General features: G+C 41.8%; 1 protein-coding gene across 8 annotated transcripts in view; it reads left to right on the forward strand.

The window, feature by feature from the left end:
• The window catches only part of SBF1 (SET binding factor 1), a 169,414-nt gene that overhangs the window by 83,038 nt on the left and 63,395 nt on the right, over nucleotides 1-22,981 (forward strand). For 4 of the 8 annotated variants that reach the window (XM_077472032.1, XM_077472034.1, XM_077472037.1 and 1 more), the window contains exons 2-6: nucleotides 2,529-2,614; nucleotides 12,953-13,084; nucleotides 14,262-14,384; nucleotides 18,019-18,129; nucleotides 18,293-18,316. In XM_077472032.1, coding sequence (XP_077328158.1) covers nucleotides 2,529-2,614; nucleotides 12,953-13,084; nucleotides 14,262-14,384; nucleotides 18,019-18,129; nucleotides 18,293-18,316 — 476 coding nt within the window. The remainder of the gene's footprint in view (nucleotides 1-2,528; nucleotides 2,615-12,952; nucleotides 13,085-14,261; nucleotides 14,385-18,018; nucleotides 18,130-18,292; nucleotides 18,317-22,981) is intronic. The other 4 variants (XM_077472033.1, XM_077472036.1, XM_077472038.1 and 1 more) reach the window with 1 other exon arrangement.

Below are 22,981 nucleotides of genomic sequence, written 5' to 3' on the forward strand. Positions count from 1 at the left end.
ACCTCCAAAGAAAGTGGTGACTCTGGGATGGGCTTGAATCCAGTTAGGATTATTGGTATGACGTTCTTGTCACTATACTATTTCACGTTTTCATGGTAACCAGGGTTCTCTAGCTTTGTAGCATGCATTTTAATTGTGATTTTGACAAATGTAATGTGAGAGCTGGTCCTTTTTAAGGTGTCATTAGACAGTGTTTGGGATGGACATTCTCTGGCCACCTCCAACCCCGCTAATACTCACCTGAGCCCCGATCTTGATTCAGCACTGTGCATGAGAGCAGCGGCCCTCTTGGCTCCCTCTCTTTTCTCATTGGCTCTTGCTGCTGCCAATCGCAGCCAGTGAGGAGAGAGACCAGTAGGTGGGGCCGAAGCATGCTCTATGTGATACAGATTAATGCTCGGGAGCCAGGATTGCCCTTGGACCCCAGAAACAAAGTTACAGCATCCGTAAGGTTGGACAAAAGACATGATAAAGTGATGGAATTGTGCAGATATTCTCTGATGCATTAAGAGTTTGAAAGAAGAGAAAAACCATAAAAAGAAGAGACCAGTAAATTTCAAAGAAAACATTTGAAAAATGTTATATGTTTAGCTTAATTTTGTTAGGATTCATTTAATGTCTAAAAGGAGCTGCATATAATGCAGGGCATAACAATCAGTATTTTCTTTCTCGTCGAGGGACTCTGGGTTCAAAAACAGTTGAGTTATACTGCAACCTACAGGAGGATTTGGACACTGGCAAAAAAAAAAGCGAAGACCAGCTGGCATAGGCATCTATCTGGATCGGGATATCCTCAGCAATTGATTTGAAGGCCAGGCTCATCTGGACTACTTAACTGTGCTTCTAGCCAGGAACATGTCCTTAATGCATTGGACTCTGCATTGTGGCAATTTCCAGACCTTGGTGTAGTGTGTTGGTTAGCTGTGGAGCGCATTCCGCATCCAGAACTGTGGCACAGCCTCCTAGTGTGGCTTAGTCTCTGATAACCCACTTTGTGCGTAGGCCACTTGGGTCAACATCAGGAGTTACCTGTCTATCAAGACCATTGGACCCTGCTATTATTCTTATTTTCCATTGATTTACCATGGAAGGGCTTGATGCTGAAGAAATGGGCGAAATACGCAATTTAGTGGAGTATCTTGCACTGCTGTTCCTGCCAACAGCTTCCCGCTACTGTTCTTTGTTGCAAGTGACCTTGTCATCTCCTGCCATATGAATCTCTCCTGCCACTAGCAGCCGGTTCGTGAGTACTCAAGGTTTACATTGGTGCCCTGTGTTGTTTATTCCTTGCAACACAACTGGTCACATCCCAGACACGATAGGGAACAGTTTTGCTATAACAAGAGGTTCTTTGAATTTGCATTCCACTAGTGGCTTGCCTTTCCAAGGACAAGATGGTGTTGAGGCACAGAGCCTCCTTTCTTCTAAAGGTGGCTTTCAGACTTTCGACTCAGCCAGGGCATTGTTCTTCCACGTCTCTATCCAGCTCCATTGCAGCTGCAGATTTCTCCTCATTATCTGGCTGTATGTAGTTTGTGCTGTGTGGGTTCATTCTAAAGCCACTGCTTCTATTGGAAAGATTGACTTTTTTTTTTTTTTGTTCTTCCTGATAGTTTCCATAAAGGGCAACCAACTTCTCCTTTAACAGAATTTTCTCGACAGCAGAGAGATCGTCGTTCAAGATTATGGTTTTAAATCGAGGCAAAACTTTTTTTTTTTTTTTTTTAAGTTTTGGACAGAATGGAGAGGGATTAAAACCGCTGTCAGTTTGTATTGCTGTCTGTGCAGTTAAGGAGATTCACCTTCTCTATTTGTCCTGTGTACCATTATCAAGGAAAGTAAAGGAAATCACAAATTTTGGGTTGTCCCCAGAAAAGTAAGAGAGGGGAAATCTTCTAATGGGGAAACTGGTTCTGGTGACCTGGGGGGGCTCCAAGAGATGCCTATAATTTGCAGGGATTTCCTCTCACTTCCTGTTTTGACTATGGGACAGGAAGTGAAGGAGAATCTTCAAAATAGGACACAGATGGTGAACAAAAATCTATCCAATTTTACTTGCCTCTCCTCTTGCTGCCATTATTTGCCTATACTTTACTGTCCCACCATTGGAGTCATCCTTTGAAGCTCTGAGACATATCTAGTACTTCAGGGTATGGGGGAGAATCAGACTCTCTTCCCTTTTTCCATGTGATTCACTAGGCCCAGAGCCCCGTGTAAGCTCCATTGTTGCCTTTTACAGAGTTTGTTTCTCTTCTATGGGCAAACCGGGATTAAAGAAAAGATGTTTGTGAAAATCTGGGGGGTTCGTGGAATTTAAGTGAGGTGCAAGGGGGAAGCCACAAGTTCATTTTAAACAGTTTGAATTTGTAAAACGAAGGGAAGAAATACTCTTGTGTTAACTGTATATTTTATTACTAGGTTTCTGTTGTCATTTTAAAAATATGTGACCATTGTCTTGGCAAATTATAATGTAGCAGGGATGTATTTTGTTCTTGTTATGCTCAGTATTTTCATATTCTTTTCTGCAGGCAGCGGCATTGGACAAGGCAAGATTCTGCAGAGGTTCCCTGAAAAAGATTGGGAAGATAACCCCTTTCCCCAGGGTATTGAACTGGTAAGAGTAATGCAATAGTTTTGAGTACGTTTAGCATGTTTTGTAAACTATATGAATCATCATTTGTTTTAAGATGCATATATGCATGAGCTCAAAATCATGTAAATCATTTTAATGTCGCTGTTTTTATTTCTAACGTTTAAAGTCTTACTAAACCCACAACAGCAAAGTCAGTCTGTATACTGTAAAGCGTGCTTGTTATACTCACTGTGGAGGTTAATCCTGCGCATTGTGTAAAAAGGCTGTTTGATCCTGTCTTCTATAAACCTCCCCTTCTTCCACAGTCTCCCATTCATCTGCAGAGCCTTGGGGTTTGCTGTGCATTGCTAGCGAGAGTATTTTTTTTTTTTTTGTGGGCGTGTACATGTGATCAGCACAGGGCCAATCAGCACTGTCCAGACAGAGGGTCAGGGGTCAAGCAGCCTCATAGGATGGTCAGAGGAGACTGAAAACTCCTCCTACAAGTTTTAACCAGTGCTTGGGTGGGCACCGATAGACATCACAAGACTGCTCTAACTGCGTGTGAGAAAAGGTATTTAGCAGTTTATATATACTAACATGATTGCATTTCCATGTTCTGTGTACTGTGAGAGACCAGATATAGTAAATGCAGGGTCATGGGTTTAGTAACACTTTAATTATACAGTATGAGCAAATATGGCTTCCACCATGCATATTCTATTAACACGTTCAAATAATTGCAGTGTTCTATAAGCCTGTATCAGGCATTCACTTAAAATTTGCTTATTGTTTTATTTTGCAAATTGTGTAACATGTCTAAAGCCTAAAGGTTTTTTACTTGCATTCTTTGCATTAAGATAAAAAAACCTTCTGTGTCACAGAATCCCCTGCAGCCCCTCTTATACTTACTTAAGCCCATTCCCAATCCAGTGCTGTGCATGAGAGCAGAGGCTCTGCTGGCTCTGTTCCTCCTCACTGGGCAGACTTGATAGCAGGGAGAGCCATTGGTTCCCGCTGCTGTGTGTCACATCCTCTGATAAGGGAGCGAGGGGCGGGGCCGAGCCGCCGTGTCTATGCCAATAGACACAGAAAGGGCAGCTCAGGAGCGAGCCTGCACACATGCCCCCATAGAAAGTGACTTTCTATGGGGGCACTTGCCGAAGAGGAGGAACCAGAAGCGCAGGCAGGTAACCCCAGAAAAGGAGGATCGGGGCTGCTCTGTGCAAAACCACTGCACAGAGAAGATAAGTATATGTTTATTATTTTATCCTAAAGCTTTAAAATGGGAGTAAACCCAATTTCAAAAAACATTTACAGACCCAGCATGCTGGAAATGCTAACTTTCACATTGGCTGTTCTCTCAACCAAACTTTCAAACCATCCAATGGCTGGTGTCATAACTGATCACATGCGCAGCATTATGGCAGTTGAAGAATTATTAGAGGCCAAGATGGCAGCTTCCTTGACTGAAAACAATAGGGGGGGTGTTTACTTCCACTTTAATATCACTTTAAATAACCTTAGCCCCATGATGCTTTCAGCTTTCGTTGTAAGTCAAGTCACCAGGCTGGGGGTGTTGTTTTTTGAGCAGTGAATGCATTGTTTTGGCACTCTTGAGAGCACAATTCCTGCAATATTCACACTTTTTATTACAGGTAGACATTGGATAGATGTAACTTTGTGTGTGAGTGAGCATGTACCCATCATTGTGTCCCTGTATGCTTACACTGGTGATAGAGCTGCACAATGCTGGCTAAAATGAGAATCACAATTTTTTTGCTTAGAAGCGTAACATCATCTTTCACATTAAAACAAATAAAATTGGGCTAATTTTTTTTTTTTTATTCATTGAAGTGTATTTTTTCCCAAAAAATTGCATTTGAAAGACCGTTGATCAAATACAGTGTGACATAAAATATTGCAGCAATTGACATTTTATGCCCTAGGGTCTCTGCTAAAATATATATATAATGTTGGGATGGGGGTTCCAAGTAATTTTCTAGCAAAAAATATTGTTTTTAACTTGAGAAACAAGTGTCAGAAAAAGATTTAGACTTTAAGTGGTTGAACTTCCTGCATTTTACATGTTGTTAAAAACTTGGCAGACTGCCTGGATTTTTTCTTTATGCGCAGAAGTTTTTCCCTTTGTTCTAAGAAGGAAGAGTGAAGCCGCGTACACACGGGCGGATTGTATGGCCTACTTAGTCCGTCATACAATCCGACGGACAGTCCGTCATACTTTCGAATGAACGGACTTGACCACACACGGATGCACAAACAGTCCGTCGAAAGCTTGCGCGATGACGTGTACAGCACGTACGACGGGACTAGAAATAGGAAGTCCAATACACAGCAATGCAACCTTTCGCCGTGTAAATCCTTTCTGAGCATGCGCCATCCTTAGTATGTCGAACTAGCCTACTGACGAGCGGATTGTCCGCTGAAACCAAAGTATGACGGACAGTATTTCGGAAATTCCGAAATACTTAGTACGCCAGACTGCACGCTGAAAAAGTCCGCTGAAGCCCACACACGAGCGGACTGTCCGCTGAAATGTGTTTCGATGGACTAAGTAGGCCATACAGTCCGCCCGTGTGTACGCGGCTTTAGTTACAATGTTTCATGTTAAAAACTTGGCAGGCTGCCCCGATGTTTTCTTTTGACAGCTGAGTGTGCAGATAATTCTCTCCACTTGTTATATGAAAGAATCGGCAAACTCTGCAATAGAGATGGTCAGGGGGGTTGAATCGAGATCACGATTTTTTAACGATTAATTGTGCAGCTCTAACTGGTAACATTAGTAGTAATTTAGTAGCTGTTTTTTTAATTTTTACATTCAATAGGTAATCTCTGATTCAGTTGACTGCATTACTTAGGTCTTCTCTAACCATCCGTTTGTATTACTTTAAGTGTAATCGAGTGTTAAATGTTAGCATTAAGAAGTACATTTTTAATTTTTTTCCCAAAAATGGTTTGCACTTAGATGGTCTCTAAAAGCAAAATCAATTTACATCATCTTGTTACTGTAAATGCTCATCCTGTTCTAGTATGCATGGTTCGCCAAGAATCGTTTCTTCTGCGCATCCACTGGTGTAATTCAAGAATGGCCATCTATCTCGGCAGGACTTCATTAGAAGAGCTTTTCTGCTTAGTGGTTTTGCAGCATGCTTTGATGTAAAAGCAGGTTGGCGGGTCAAGTTAAAGTATATTTAGAGTCCAGAACAAAAATTACATATATTTCAGCTTACCAGTCCTTAGATGTTGTGGCTGCATTTTTAACGTCTTTTTTCCTTTTCTTATCCTGCTTTTTAAAACACTTTCTGTCCTAGGCTGACAATGCTTACTCAACAGATTCAATCAAGAAACATCATTGTCACCCTAGAACAGGACTATAGAACACCACCATCTCTCTTCCATAGCACAAGTGGAAGTGTTTTGTGGTGCATAACAACAGCTGAGAATATTGTAACTATAATATCACAGCCAGAGAGCAGAGGAAGTTACCATCAAATTTACAATGATATCATTTTTTTCAAATGTACAGTGCTTCCTTTAAAAAAAGCAACACTAAATACCGAACTCACTCAAGTATATGCAAATCAGTATGTGCTAATATACATGTATTCAAATTACAGTGGCAAGAATAGGTATGTGAACCCTTTGGAATTAAAGTGGAAGTAAACCCTCCTATAGCTTTCAGCTAAGGAAGCCACCATCTTGGCCTCTGTTTAATCTACAACTGCCATGATGCTGCACATGTGATCAGTTATGACACCAGCCATTGGAGGGTTTGACAGTTTGGTTGAGAGCACAACCAATGGCAGTGTTACATTTCCGGCACGTGCCGGAAATGAAGCAGTTTTATGGATGGGTTTACTTCCGCTTTAACTGGCTTTTTGCAGTTATTTACCATAAAATCAGATTTGCTCCTCATCTAAGGCTGGCCATAGACAGTGTAAAATTTGTGCGACTCCTCCATCAGCACAGACAGTGCCGACAGGGAAATCCCTCATGCTGAGCTATTATCTGCTCCCTAGGAGGGGGCGCGAGTGGGCGGGGGAAGCCTTCTCCCGACAGGAGAAGACTGTGATTATCGCTGGCAGCTATAGCAGCCGCGTGCAATAATCCAACAGGCTGGTTGTACCCAAGATGATACATTCAGCCTGCCCATTAATGGTTCAAATTTTGGCTGGTTCTTATGTATGGCCGGCACAAGTCAGGAATCCTGGTTTGTGCTGCCAGAAGAGCCCAGGAAGGTTGAATATTTAGCAGTGGATCTGCCAGTTTATCAATGATGTCCATGGTTTAAATGACAAAAAAGCTCTTTTTTTTTTTTCTGTGGAGAGATTCTCTACCAGGTGTGGGAATTTCTTGGGCCATCCGTCATCGGGTGTCAGTGGCTCAGGTGTACAAGACCACTATTTGGTCTTTTGTTTATACATCTACAGGGTTTTTACCAGGTCAATGTCACTCATGTAGAAGATACTGCCTTTGGCCTCAGCGTATTAAAAATAGCAGAGTAGCAGCTTCTTTGGTGGCAGTTTCTATGATGGTGTCTCCCTCCCCTCAGGGGCATTGTTTTGGGACATCCCAGATAGTAATTACTATAGCTGCTCTGTGTCACGTGATGTACAATAAAGAAAATAGGATTTTTCCTACAGCTTACCTGTAAAATCCTTTTCTTGGAGTACATAATGGGACACAGAGGTCCCTCCCCTCTTTTGGGAATTGCTTGCTACAAAACTGAGGTGCTTCCTGTATGGGAGGGGTTATATAGAGGGGACTTCCTGTCTTTTGGGTGTGCCAGTGTCCATTCACCTATAGGTGGTGTATAACCCAGATAGTAAATACTATAGCTGCTTTTGTGTCCTGGGATGTACTCCAAGAAAAGGATTTTACAGGTAAGCTGTAGGAAAAATCCTATTTTTATGAAGCCAGTTTGTGATGGATTTACTTTGATGTTTAGGGACATTGTTCTGCTGCATCCCCCAACTTTGTCTAAGCTTCAGCTGGTGGATAGCCACCCTGACATTATCCAGTAATTTTGGTAAACTTTGGAATTAATGTTCCCCCTGATGGCAAGTGGTCCAGGCCCTTAGGCAGAGAAGCAAGCCAAAATGTTGATGTTCCCTTCACCATACTTCACCATTGGAATTATGTTTTGATCTTGGTAAGCTGTGCCCTTTTTGCGCCTAACATAGTGCTGAGTACTCTTCCGGAACAATTAGACTTTTGTGTAAAGTGCCTAAAGCCACAAATAGTTTTCCCAGTAGAATTGTGGTTTGCTAAGCTACTCTTTGGAAAACGGACAGCAATATTTATTAGTATATTTTTTTTTTTTTGGAGAGCGGTGGCTTCCTTCATGGAGTTCTGTCATAGACAACCCTGCCTGTTCAAAGACTTATTGTATGGTAGACTCTTGAACAGGAATGTTTGCCAGTTCCAGTGATGTCTTCAAGCCTTTAGCTATCACTTATGGATTCTTCTTTACTTCATTGAGGATTGTGCTTTGAAAGTCATCTTGGATGAGTGCCCACTTATAGAAAGAGTAGCCACAGTACTTAAAGGGGTTGTAATAGGATTCATTAAGGTGAAAAAAACACTTGGCAGTGACTGGCTCCCCCCATTTTACTTACCTGAATCCTGTATTTCTGTCAGCAGAGATGCGCTCTCCCTCTCTCCATGGGGTCCTGGCTCTTGATAGGATAGATTGATAGCAGCACAGCCATTGGCTCCTGCTGCCGTCAATCAAATCCAATGACGCGAGCGCCGAGGGATGGGGCCAAGTCCGGCATTCGTTTCTATGGACGCAAATGCTGGACACGAGAGAGCGCCCCCAAGGTAACCTCCCCGGGAGAGTGCTTCTCCTAGGGGGTTATCTGATACGGGGCAGAGCTGCGAGAGCTTCCGGGGGACCCCAGAAGACGAGGTTCAGGGCCACTCTGTGCAAAACGAGCTGCACACAGTGGAGGTAAGTATGATATGTTTGTAAAAGCTTTTTTTTTTTTTTTTTTTTTTTTTTTTAAATAACAATCAACTTTACATTGAATGAGTTCAGGGGCAGTTGAAAAAAGTGTCCAACTGCATCTGAACACGCGTTTAACAGTGCCTCGTGTGCATGAGGTCTAAATGTTATATGTCGACTGGTGGATGCCTAAACGCTTTGAAATTGATTTGTATTCCTTCACAGCCTCATACGGATCAGCTACTCTTGATCTTATGTCTTCAGAGAGCCCCTTTGTGTGAAACATGGTTTACATTAGCTGGTGCTTCTTATGAACTGCAATCTTAAAATGTTTGAGCGTATTTTATCAATCAAAGTAGCTCTAAACTGTACCTCGAAAATGACTTAATCAACTGGACTCCAGGTGTGCAAACTGACTCCAGTTAGCTTTCATTGACAAAATTAGTCTATGGGTTAATTTATTTGTTCCTCCCAGCACTGTGAATGTTTAATGGGTGTGTTAAAAAAAAAAAAAAAAAAGACGCAGGAATTAGAATTGTTTGCATACTTTCAGCTTCAGGGTATTGTATTTGTCTATTGTTATGCCTTAGATGAGAATCAAATCACTTTTTTTGGCATTACTGCAGAAAAACAGGTAAAGTGAAGCTAAGCCCACACTATTTAATTTACATTATCCCTTCTCTTTCAGAATGTGGATGATGGCACAAAATGAATTATTTTAATAAAAAAGCATCAAAGTACCTTTTTTCCTAATGATATACAGCTGTCACATGACCCAGCTCTTTCTCAGCTTGTGTATGGAAACAGTGGCAGGGGAACAGTGCTGGGTCAGTTGGGGGGCGATCACAGCTGGCTTTGACTCTCGGCTGCACGTTGAGAGCCAAAGCCTGCTGTTGATCAGGCAGCTGGGTGTATCCTAACAATATGGTTGGGATTCTTCCAGGGCCTTGAATTCCACTGTGACATCAGTCAACAGTGGGCTAAATTCTGGGTCATGTGTGTGCAAAGTAAATGCACTCCTGTGACCCAGAAAATGCTTTGGCCATACTTCTCTTTTAAGGGTGTTCCATTTAAGCCTATGGCTATTAACCAGTTGATACTTTTGTACTTTGCCTGTCCAACCTTCCTTTCTGCGCAGGCAAGATTTAAGTATTTTAAGCTTCGAACTGTACCCCAGTATACATCCTGTTTTCTTGACCTCTCTAGCTGTTGGTCTATGTTGTTCTTCCATTTATGGTAGTTTGTTCCACCTTTTTTTGTTCCATTTGATGAACAGTGGGTTGTCCTTAACATTAGTTGAGATGTGTCATGTAACCGTTTACCTTAATAAGTGGTGCTTACCTGTCTTGGTCTGGAATCTCTCTGGATCTCTCATTGGCTGTTGCCCACCCGTACAGTTGGGCTGCTTTTGGACATCCCAAATTCTCAGAATTACTACTTTTCCTGTGTCCCTCATTGTTGGACGATAATGCAAAGAAGATTTTTGAACTTGCCATAAAAATATATTTTTCTTGAAGTCTATTTGAGGTACATGGGTCCTGCTCCTCTGTGTTATGGCCTTATGAACTGCTTTCTCACCAAAGTGAGACATGACAGACGTGGGGATCATACAGGACTGTGAATTACTGCCTTCCTGGGCCCCTCATTGGACTTCAAGATAAAGATTTTATAGTAAGTAAAAAAAATAATAATATTTTTCTAATTATAAAATTACGGTATATTCAGTTTTGACAAGCTCTTCATACTTTAAAGTGATATTATTAAAGCCCTTTTTTTATTTTTTTTAAATAACAAACATTTTATACTTACCGGGCTCTGTGCAATGGTGTTGCACAGAGCAATCCGGACCCTCCTCTTCTCGGGTCCCATGCTGGTGCTCGTGGCTCCTCCCTCTTGCTTGCTCTGGGGGGGGGCAACCAAGCAGGCGTGCTCCCAATCAGCGGCTCTGTGTGTCTAAATGATATACAATGTGGCTAATTAAGAAATCAGACACTAACAGCGCTAAATATATTAATATAATCACTTCTTAGTTAATATATTTAGCGCTGTTAGTGTCTGATTTCTTAATTAGCCACATTGTATATAGAGGTCGACCGATATATCGGCCGGCCGATATATCGGCCGATATTTGCCGTTTTTTAAATAATCGGCATCGGCCGATTGTGCTGATAAAAAGCCGATTCTACAGCGGGACTTTGAAATGACTTCTGTAAGAAGTCAGTGTGAGTTGCCTGAGTCGTCATAGCAACACTTTCCTCCTCTCTGGGCAGACTGCCAAGAAAAGAACAAAATGATACAATGTTTACACTTGAATGAATGAAGTCATCTCTGTGTAGAAGTTCTCAGTTTAACCATTTAAAGACTAAATCTTTTCTGACACTTGTTGCTTACAAGTAAAAATCCTGTATTTTCTGCCAGAAAATCACTTAGACCCCCCCAAAAATTATATATATTTTTTTAGCAGAGATCCTAGGGAATAAAATAGCGGTTGTTGCAATATTTTATGTCACACGGCATTTGCACAGAGGTCTTTCAAATGCATTTTTTTGGGAAAAAAATACACCATTTAAAAAATAAAAATAAAATAAAAACAGTAAAGTTAGCCCATTTTTTTTTTTGTCCAAAAGTTTTGACTACCCGTTTTTATTTAATATATAGTTTTTTTTTTTTTTTTTTTTAATCTAGATCATACATATAAGTAAACTGATTGGAGGTTTGTTTTGTTTAATAAATGTTTAAAGCGGGAGTCCGCCGGGACTCCGCGTTTTTTTTTTTTTAAAGCCAGCAGCTACAAATACTGCAGCTGCTGACTTTTAAAATAGTGACACTTACCTGTCCAGCGCGCCCGCGATGTCGGCACCCGAAGCCGATCTCTAGATCGACACTCGAGTTCTGCCGCCGCCATCTTGGGTATGGGAATCAGGAAATGGAGCCTTTCGGCTTCATTTCCCGGTTCCCTACTGCGCATGCGCGAGCCGCGCTGCGCAATGAGGACGGTCCCCGCTGCCTCTGGGATCTGTGTGTTTCCCAGCAGGCAGCGGGGCACTTGCGGAAGGGGGCGGGCACTTGCGGAAAGGGGCGTAATGTACGCCCCTTTCCGCAGATAGCTAGCCCGGAAGTGGGTGCAGTTACCTGGATTATCCAGGTAACTGCACCCCCCTCCCCCCTGAAAGGTGCCAATTGTGGCGCCGGAGGGGGGGAGGAATCCGATGAGCGGAAGGTCCATTTTAGGGTGGACCTCCGCTTTAAGTGTAAGAAATTTTCTGTATCACTTATGAAGGCTGCTTTCACACTGGAGCGGGCAGACGTTGATGGTAAAACGCAAGTTTTAGCGGCTCTTTACCATCATTTTAGCGGTGCTATTTGGCTGCTAGTGGGGCACATATAACCCAGCTAGCGGCCAAGGAAGAGGTTAAATGCGCCCATGAAGTACCGCTGCCAAATCGCATTGCATGCGCTTCGGCAGTGGTGCCCATTCATATCAATGGGCAGGAATGGTGGAGGAGCGGTATACACCACTCCAAACGTGCTGCTTGCAGGACTTTGTTTTTAAGATCCTGCCAGCGCATCGCCTCAGTGTGAAAGCACTCTGTCTTTCACACAGACTGCAGGGGAGCCATTTTGCAGGCACTTTACAGGCGCTATTTTTAGCCCAAAAGCGCCTTAAAAAACGCCCCAGTGGGAAAGGTGTGTTAGATCAAGGGGGATTAAAAATAAATAAATAAAATAAAAATCGGCCTAACATATCGGCCCAAAAAAATCGGCATCATATATCGGCTATCGGCCGCCATGATTTCTAAATATCGGCATCGGCCAGAGAAAAACCCATATCGGTCGACCTCTAATTGTATACCATTTATTATACAAATTTATTTATAACCGCTGCTGTAGGTGTGTGAGGAGTAATCTCTTCATGGTAATTAAAAAAAAAAAATATTCCATAGAGCGCTGGGATCAGGTGTATGTTTAGTATTCCTGAATTTTGTTTAGGGCTCTGTGTGTCTATTTACACACAGAGCCGTGGCTCGGGTCCACCCCCTCTGTCTCCTGATTGGCTCCCATTGTTGTCAATCACAGCCAGTGAACCAATAGTGCCCGCTGCTGCCAAAAGTCAGGAGTGTGAGTCCCTGAAGAGGCAAAGCTCTCGTGGACATTGCTGGATCGAGAGGGGGCTCAAATGAGTATGAAGGGGGATGCTGCATGCAGGTTTTTCTACCTTCATGCATATAATGCATGAAGGTAAAAAAAAACTTGTGCCTTTACAACCACTTTAACACACGCATATATCACTATGTGAATCGGACTATTCTTAGTATATAATATTCTGTATTGTGATATTTAGATATTTACTAGTAGTTAATTTGAAGTCCTCTTGTGATCCTTGTTTGTCTCTCACACCTTTTTTATTATAGTTTTGTCAGCCCAGTGGATGGCAGCTATGCACAGAGAAGAACGCTCCAACATTCTTCATCGCTGTTCTGACAGACATCAATTCAGAACGTCATTACTGTAGCTGCTTCACCTTCTGGGAAGAGTGTGCACCGGTATGTATTCTTTATCCCATTGCTTTCCACCCATGGTTCTCGTCTTCCTGGAATAGGTTGTTTCTGCTTGCATTGTTTGTAGCACTACACAAGGAAGTCTGTTCTGAGATTGCCTCATTGGACAGTAAGGACACTTGACAGGGAAACGCAGCTGATGGAGCTTAGCTATGAAATATAGCTTAAGTATAAATGACACAGCAGCTTCTTCTCCCAACCATTGTGAGAAAATTAAGAGGCTTTGGCATGCAAGGAAGCAACTGGATTAACGTATTAATATTCAGAGATACCGTCTCAGAAGTTTTATCCCTGGCTAGATCCACTGCCTTGACATTGTATATTGTAGGATATAATAATAGGTCAGGATAATTGCTGTGTCCCTGCTATGCCCCTTTTCGCTTGCTGTAAATTAAAAATTAGCCTGTGAATATTGTGTACAGAATTATCTACTCTTTAGCATTTGGCTTTGTTAACACAGGCATAATGTGTAAAGGGCCTGCACAATAAGCACAAGTCTGCCATGCATCCCTGCAGGCAGCCCCATATATTTATTCATTTATTACAGGTCCATCAATTCAGCAATTTACATATATTAGATATTCACATCAGTCCCTGCCCTCCAAAGAGCTTACAATCTAAGGTCCCCAACTCACATTCATATAGACACATATTAGAGCCAATTTAGACAGGAGCCAGCATGTCTTTGGAGTGTGGGAGGAAACTGGAGTGCCCAGAGGAACCCCATGCAGGGACAGGGAGTACATGTAAAATTCAAGTAGGTAGTGCTGTGGTTGGGATTCGAACCATTGACCCTAGTACTGCTAGGTGGAAGTGCTAACCACATATGTCTGTCAGGATGCAGTGGCTACACAGACTCACAGTTGGATATCCATATGGTTGTGTCCCCCCAAACTCACACCGTCTAGGAGCAGCAACTGTGCTTGTGGAGCTTCTACATATCGGTGGTTTGGACTGCCTGCGTGCAAATGCACGGAACACCTGTGCAAGCAAAAACAGCCCTCTGCACACTTTAGTATGCTCAGGAAAAAGAGGCCTTTATGGTAAAAAAAAAAATAATAATTCTTCATTCAATCTTCAAAAAAAAATCATAACCCCTCCAATATTTATATTTTGGACATGCTTTTCTGTGACAATTTGTCTGTAAATGTTTTTATATTAGAATCTTATTGATCAGAGGGATGGAGAAGCAGAAGAAGGTTCCCCCTTACCATCTACAACTCAACTGTATGCTCCTAAGACTTTGGTGCTTGTATCACGTCTGGACCATCCGGAAGTCTTCAGGGTGAGCAGCTTTTTGTGGCTTTAAATGGCCTTCCTTTTTTTTGTTTGTGATCAGTAGTCACACCTATATTTTATGAAAAGGTAGCCCTATAATATCCCATGTATAAGTTGGTAAGTTTTGTTTTCAGTGCATTTAGCAATGAAGTGTGTTGAAGCTGATGATGATGATATAGTGAATATATAATGATACTTTTTAAAGAAAAGCCTGTTTTGAACCTTTTGGCACGCTGAGATCTTAGCAGTTTTGATTTTTTTTTTCTCGCCCCATATAGTAAATGATGGCAAGAGGAAGGTGTGCCTTGCACTAGTTCATAACAAAAAGGTCCATTCAGACACATACTTCACTTTCCTAGCATCTCTGTTGGAGTAAAGCTGGCTGTGTATCCGCTTCACAGATGTTGGTTTAACGATTGACTTCTGTCAAGCGGACCTGGTTCAAATATTTTTTTGATCAGTGACTGCAGATCAGTGTATCCACCTAGATTCTGTGCATGGAGGAAGCTTTTTTTCTTTTTTTTTTCTTTTTTAATATATTATTTTGCTTTAATCACTGTCTTCTCCCAGTGGGGGTGGCAGACAATTTCTTGGCAATAGGGGTTCCCCTGTCAGCACTGTCTGTGTTGATGGGGGAATTGTGTGAATTTCTTTCCTGCAACCTGTGGTTGCAGAAAAGAAGTTTGTACCGTCTATGGCCTGCTTAACTTCCTTCTGATTTATTACCTGTCTGTTTTGCTGACGTGGGGCAAGTATGCAGATCGGGAAAGTGAGAGTCAGTCTTTGATAGTTATTTATTCTGGACCAGTGACTCAAAGTAAAAAGTGAAACAAGCATGTCCACAATTGCAGCATCTGATTTTTTTTTTTTTTTTTACATTATAAGATTCCCTTTACGTTTTATGTATGACAAACATATGAACATTTGTAATAAGCTACACTGTTTATGACACTTAATCTAAAGTGGAACATTAGTCAGAAAATTTAGTCCTGCTAGATCACTTTAGACTGGTTCCTTTTGCAGGTATAGCTATGCAAAACGTTAAAAAAATAAGTGCCTATACTGTTAAAAATACAGTAATACACTCTACCTCCCTGCTCTGCACATGCTCAGTTGCTCTCTATTCTTAGGGACTGTTCTGAAATTGTAGAGGCCGATCTGTTGACAGCCCAAAGATTCACTAATGTTCACGGGCTCTGAGCTTCAACAAAATGGCAGCCCCCAGCAAGAAGAGACAGGATCAATGCTGGAGGCAATTTACAGCACACTTTCATTTTGTTAGCATAATTATTAATGTAGAATGTATGTTCCTTGCTAAAGAACATTTTTTTTTTTTTATCAATTTGTTATGGTTAAAGTTCCACTTTAAGCACCTGTGTACTACATTCTATTACAAGCCCACGGTGGAATCCACGATTCTCATTTGCGAGTTTGTAATGCAAAAAATAAATGAATAAACATTAACGCATTATTTTCCTACTAGCTAAACATAAGCATTATGTGTTTTAACTAGTGTCAGTGATGAGATGTACATAAAATTACATATAGCCTTGCTCAAAGTTCAGTGACAACCTATTGACAAAGTGAAACATAAAATTTGCCCCCCCCCCCCCCTTTGCATCAGGTTTTTAAATCGGACCTATATGCCTGTAGCATTGTGAAGTGTATTGGCAAACAAGGAAAAATGTGTATATGTGATAATCTTGTATGTGCTTTGGCTGGGGGATGAGGAGAAATCTTTTGTTCTATTCCCTTTGTTCCAAAGCAGAACTAATATCCGCAGTACCTGCCTCCACTCCAATGTTTGCAAAGTCCCTCACCAGTATAGACATGATCTTCCTAGCCTCTTTTAGGTACTGGGTCATTTGACGCCTAGATTGGCTGGTGCGGCATAATGTAACTGCGCATTCACAAGAGTTTGTTTACCCGGCACTCAGATACCACTCCAAGAGTGTACTGCACGATAAACAGCCTGCCTGCTCTTAATATGGGTTAGTTATATGGGGTTAGTTAAGCAGCCCGCCTGCTCTTAATATTGGTTAGTTATATGGGGTTAGTTAACCACTTGCCGCCCGCCATATAGCAAAATGACGGTGTCAAAGTGGTTTTAATATCCTGACCGGACGTCATATGACGTGATCAGGATATTAAGCCCCCGGGGGCGTGCATTACGGTGGTCGTTGTTGCGGTGTGTCAGTCTGACACCCCGCAACTACGATCTCAGTAAAGAGTCTCTGACGGAGACTCTTTACCATGTGATCAGCCGTGTCCAATCACGGCTGATCAGTGTAAATAGGAAGAGCCGGTGATCGGCTTTTCCTCACTCGCGTCTGTCAGACGCGAGTAGAGGCGAGCCGATCGGCTGCTCCTCTGACGGGGGGTCTGTGCTGTGCGTTTGGCACTGATTGGCATCCATCCCTATACAATACTCTACACTACAATGCTCATCTATGCTGCCTATCAGTGCCCATCCGTGCCGCCTATGAGTGCTCATCCATGGCCATCCGTGCCGCCTATCAGTGCCCATCCCACCCATCTGTGCCACCCATCCATGCCAATCCGTGCCACCCATCCATGACAATCCATGCCACCTAGCCATGACAATCCATGCCACCTATCAGTGCCTATTTGTGCCACCTATCAGTATCTATCTGTGTCACATATCAGTGCCGCCTATCAGTGCCAGTCACTGTGGCCCCGTCAGTGCCCATCAGTGAAGGAGAAAACTTACATTTTTACAAAGTTTTTTAACTGAAACAAAAAAATTTTTTTCAACATTTTCAGCCTTTTTTTATTTGTTTAGCGGAAAATAAAAATCCCAGAGGTGATCAAATACCACAAAAAGAAAGCTCTATTTGTGGGAACAAAATTATAAAAATTTAGCTTGGGTACGGTGTAGCATGACCGCACAATTGTCATTCAAAGTGCGACAGAGCTGAAAGCTCAAAATTCGTCTGGGCAGGAAGGTGTATAAGTGCCCTGTATTGAAGTGGTTAAACAGCCTGCCTGCTAATATGGGTTAGTTATATGGGGTTAGTTAAACAGCCTACCTGCTCTTAATATGGGTTAGTTCACCTTTTCAGAAAAAATGAAGAGGTGAACTAATGCCCTACACCCGCCTTTCTCCCACCCCGTCGATCCCTGCAGCATTTACCTTCATGAGCAATGAGCTGTCAGTGCCCATGCAGCCAGTGTATAGGTGTGGGGAAATGAAATTCCCACTATTGTTGCCCTTCTTTCTGTAGGGCTTCCAGGACAGATCAGAGTACGTCTGATTGGTCATCACTATCATGTGACGACTTTAGCCAGTCAGAATTGCTCTGATCTGTCCTGGAAGCTTTACAGAAAGAGTAAAAAGGGTATGGATTCCAAATTCTCTGGAATGCTACATACTGTGTGTGCACTGTAGTACAGTGGGGAGTCAGTAGGGTTGTTCACCTTTTTCATTTTTTCTAAAAAAATAAAAAATAAAAATGTAAATGGAAGATCACTTTATTTATTTTTTTTGAGAGAGGAAATTAACTTGCATTTTAAGTTTTATTTTTTTTTTTTTTTTTTTTTTTTTTTTGTCTTAATTTATGCTTTAATGCCTTGTATATTTAACAGAAAGATGTACTGATGCAGCACATTTTACTTTTCAGGATTCCCTGGGCCTGATTTATACCATTCATACGGATGGATTAAGCGTGTCTCTGGAGAATGTTGTTGGAAATTTGCTAACCTGCACTGTCCCGGTCGCTGGAGGGTCCCAGGTCAGTGTTCTCTCCTGAATCTTTTACTCATTATTCCAGAGATCTGTCACAAGGGGCTTCTCCTAGCATTCGCTTTCTACCTCTTAGGACCTAGTAGTTGTTAGCTGCTTCAAGATTGTGTCTGTTGCTTTCTGACTCCGTGTTAATGTTTTTTTTTTCCCAGTCTGACCTGGAGCAGGATGGTATGGTATGCACTTCATTATAATTCCTGCCACACTGCACACTGCCTGCTTCTCCTCTTCCATCACATCCTTTGTTATGGGGGAAGCATCCTATCCCCAAGCACTAAGATTTCAATTAGACGTTTGGGAAGGCATAAGAGCCACTAACTAACATGGAACCACAGAATTTGCTTTAAACCTTAATAAACATAAGAACAGAAACAACATTTATATAGTTTTAGCAGTTACTCGTTATATTGAGAAAAGTATGTCATTTCTGTAAAAATCCTATTTCTGAAGCCCCTTCCAAGAAGAGCAAACATCTACCTGCAACCTTAGTGCAACAGATCTAGAAAACTAGAGGAGATAGACATGACTTGACCACAGAAGCCAAACATCTCTGCCTCTTTGTTTTATACTGCTGCAGGAATAACTGCTATTATCAGATTGGTTGTTAAGCAAGGTTGGGCTATAAAATATAAGGGGTTTAGCCAAATACTAAACTACAGCTAAAACTTTTTTTTCCTTTAATAATAGTGAAAGGGTTAGGACCTAACATGGTTTTATTGCTTTCTTCTCACTTCATGTCCTGGTCATGGGGCAGAGGGACAGGAAGTGATAAAAAATTACTCTGACTACAACTGTACCTTCCTTTCTTGTTGACACCTACCCTCCATCTCCACTTTCCATTTCTTGTCTTGGTGTCACAGAGGTAAAAAGGTAGGGGAAAATTCTTCATGGATCACAGAAAGACGTAGGAAACCTAACTCAATGAAAATTTGTATTCTCCCATGCTGTGGTGCTGTGCCCTCACTGCATGGGTCAACTGCTCGTTTTGTCTGGGGGTGCAAGTAAAAGCTATACTTACCGGATCCTTTGATCTTTCATAAAACTGTGTTCCCCCTTGTCCAGCAGTGGACTGTTCCTGCCGTTCTCATGTCCAGAGCCAGTTTATGGGTGTAAGGGCATCAGGAACAGTCCATTCACAGCATGGGGGGTGCTGGTAAGGCAGGGACCAGTCTGGTGCTTGGAGAATTGATGGATTCGATGAGTATATCTCTGCTCCACAATCAAGAGTTCTTTAAGAAGGGTTAAAGTCCCTATCAGGTTATTACTTCTTGTTGGAGAGATTTCCCTTTACTTCCTGTTTTGGAGATGTAACAAGAAATGGGAAGGTGAACAACATTTCCATCTTAGAGTGTTATCACTAAAAACGGGTGTCTCCTTTTAGAGGATTACATCCCAGAATGCAGAAGGCCCTAAACATGAGTACAGTACAGCATTCAGCCTTGTCCCGTGTACTTCAGCATGCCATAGACTTTGTCTGGCTGCAGGCAACAGACTGGACCCTTGCCTCTATGGCACACAAAAACACTGGCATCGCATGCACAGGTATTAGACTCTTCATGTTCTTAAACGGAAGCTATGTAAGAACCTGAACTGGACCTGGTATTAGCCTCTTGCAGTTGCTGCACAGTAGCTCAGACTGGGAGAGGTAGGAGCAGCATATAAAGCCATTCTGTTGTCATGTAGTACTCATGAGGGACATGCTGATAGGAGAGAGCAGGATGATGAGAGAAAGGGGCTCCTCCATCTTCTACGTTTTTTCACTGTCCAGTCACATAGGAGAGAGCAAAGTGACAAGATAAAGGGGCTCCTCCATCTTCTACTTCTCCTTCACTGTCCAATCACATGCTGTAGCAGAGACAAGACATGTGTTGCCTAACTGCAGCAGTGAAAATTAGAGCTGTTCTCTCTGGTAGAGATGTGGAAATCCAAAACACAAAAGAATTATATATTTTTAACTAGGCATTTGCCTGGAGGTTAGATTTCAGCTCCTAAAATTATTATTACAGGTATTTATATACCGACAGTTTACGCAGTGCTTTACATATATTGTACTTTCACATCAGTCCCTACCCTCAAGGCACTTACATTGTAGGGGCCCTACCTAACATAAATACACATACTGGGGCAAATTAAACTATTAGCATATTTTTTGGCGTGTGGGAGAAATCCCATGCAAGCACAAGGAGAACAGAAAACCCTAGCTAGGGTTGTGCGTTCAGATTCGAACCAATGACTCTAGTGCCACAATATGTTCTACACCTACAAAACTTTGCCATTGCACAGCATTTAAAGTAGTTGTATACCGTTAAATGTCTTGAATCAATAATCCCAAAAGGTATTATTGCTCCCTTTAATGTAACCGTGATTCCCCTGCATTGGCAAACACAAGGCGACCAGTGGGCATGTACATTCTCTTCTACCACCCTCATTCGTGAGAAAGTATGTGATGTGCATACGCCACAAGACGGGGGGGGGGGGGGTTGGGGGGGAATTAAGTGGTGGATTTGGCTTGCTGGAGAGAAAAGGGACAGAGAAAAGAGGGCTTCTAAATGGCTTGATTAGATATTTGTTTACAAATCGGCCATTCATAAAGCTAAAAAGTGGATAATACGAAAAATAGAGATAAGTAATCATAGAAATATAGGGAAGAGTAGCATTTTTGCCTAGAATTACATTTTAATATCTTCATTGTATACTCATTTTAAAAGGCTTCCCACAGATGCCTTTCAGTTAATGGTGAAGTCTGATTGGCTCACCTACTTTTTTTACAGTAAATGTTTTGGGGTCTCCACCATGGAGATCTCCCTGCCATAGTTCCTAATTTTATACTTGTCTTGCTAAAACAAATGTTTTAGTAGTATACCAAATTCCTTATGGGGAGAATGTACCTTTCCTAATTGGTTCAGCAGATCTGGAATTTCACACACTGGGATCTCACTACTGGAGTCACTGAAAGATAGAAGGAAAGTCATTTAATCACATAATTTACTGGAATGCTTGGGTCAAACAATTAAATGGGCCTAGATGATAAAACATGTTTCTATTTTATATATAAAGAGATTAAAGTAGGCATTGAGCATCTAGGTGGAGTATTAATAAAGTAAACCGGGCAACTGCTATTAAGCTATAAGCCATTTTTCAAGGGGTTAACGTTTTTATTTTGGCTTTGCAAACTTTGGGCCAGAATGTCTAAAAATCCATCTGTAACTATTTCATATATGTTTGCTATTAGAGAAAAAAATGATTATTGCACTTGAAAGTGTTTGCAAGGTGCACATGGTAGGTGTGATAAGGGGCAGGCCTGAAAGTGGCCATACACTATACCAGGGGTCTCCAAACTTTCTAAACAAAGGGCCAGTTTACTGTCCTGCAGACTTCAAGGGGGCTGAGCTATGATCAGTTAGAGTAGAAAATGCCCCATCGTTGGTATTATTTGGGGAGGGGGTATTTCCCCATTGTTAGTATCATGGGAAGGAATAGTGCCCCATCATTGGGATTAATCGGAGGAAGTGTACCTTATCATTCGTACTAGTGGAAGGAAGAGTGTCCCATCATTGGTGTTAGTGGGAAGAAGAGTACCCCATCATTAATATTAGTGAGAGGAATAGTGCCCAGTCATTGGTGTCAGTAAAAGGAGTAGTGCCCAATCATTGGGGTCAGTGAAAGGAGTAGTGCCCAATCATTGGGGTCAGTGAAAGGAGTAGTGCCCAATCATTGGGGTCAGTGAAAGGAGTAGTGCCCAATCATTGGGGTCAGTGAAAGGAGTAGTGCCCAATCATTGGGGTCAGTAAAAGGAATAGTGCCCAATCATTGGGGTCAGTAAAAGGAATAGTGCCCAATCATTGGGGTCAGTAAATGGAATAGTGCCCAATCATTGGGGTCAGTAAAAGGAATAGTGCCCAATCATTGGGGTCAGTAAAAGGAATAGTGCCCAATCATTGGGGTCAGTAAAAGGAATAGTGCTCAATCATTGGGGTCAGTAAAAGGAATAGTGCCCAATCATTGGGGTCAGTAAAAGGAATAGTGCCCAATCATTGGGGTCAGTAAAAGGAATAGTGCCCAATCATTGGGGTCAGTGAAAGGAATAGTGCCCAATCATTGGGGTCAGTGAAAGGAACAGTGTCCTATTGTTGGTATCAGTGACAGGAATTATGAATTATCATTGGCCTTAGTGAGAGGACTAGTGCCTCGTATCGGTGGGAGGAATAATGTTCCAAGGCCCGGATAAAGGACCACATCCGGCCCCCGGACCACAGTTTGGAGACCACTGCACTATTCAATCTGATTGCACAATCTATCAATAACTATAAAGTATGAGGGCTTGCCTGATTAGATACAAATATGCAAAGGGTTGTTTAGGTTTGTCCTTTTTTTTTTTTTTTTTTTATAGTTTTCGTAAAGCTCAGAAATTGTACAAGAGATTGTATAGTGTGTGGCCGGCTTTTACTCACTACAAACTAAGCTGCTCACTTGAATTAGATCTCACTGTTAATAGTAGGTTGCTGCAATTCTGCCCTGCCTCTCAATGCGCCTGGTTTGATAAATTCCCTTGTTTATTCTCTGCTGTAAAGGCCGCACCCTAATGTTTTCCATCTGTCCTACACATATCTGTAATGTGAAGACAGCAAAGTTAGAATATACTCCATGCAAACTTAGTGAATGACCAGATACCTGCATGAAGTTATACTTGTGTTCATTTTATAGAGCTTTGTTAATAAAAACGTTTTTATATTTTTAAAGGTAGTTTTACCCTTGGGCAGTGTAGTTGTCAGTGATGCCAGTAGAGTAACACAAGAGCTTATTTACTCTGTTTAAGTTTTAAAATTGCATTCCATCACAAT

This window comes from Lithobates pipiens, unplaced genomic scaffold (assembly GCF_037356315.1).
Source record: "Lithobates pipiens isolate NorthernLeopardFrog02 unplaced genomic scaffold, aLitPip1_a1.2 Scaffold_8, whole genome shotgun sequence".
NCBI classification, from domain to species: Eukaryota; Metazoa; Chordata; class Amphibia; order Anura; family Ranidae; genus Lithobates; species Lithobates pipiens.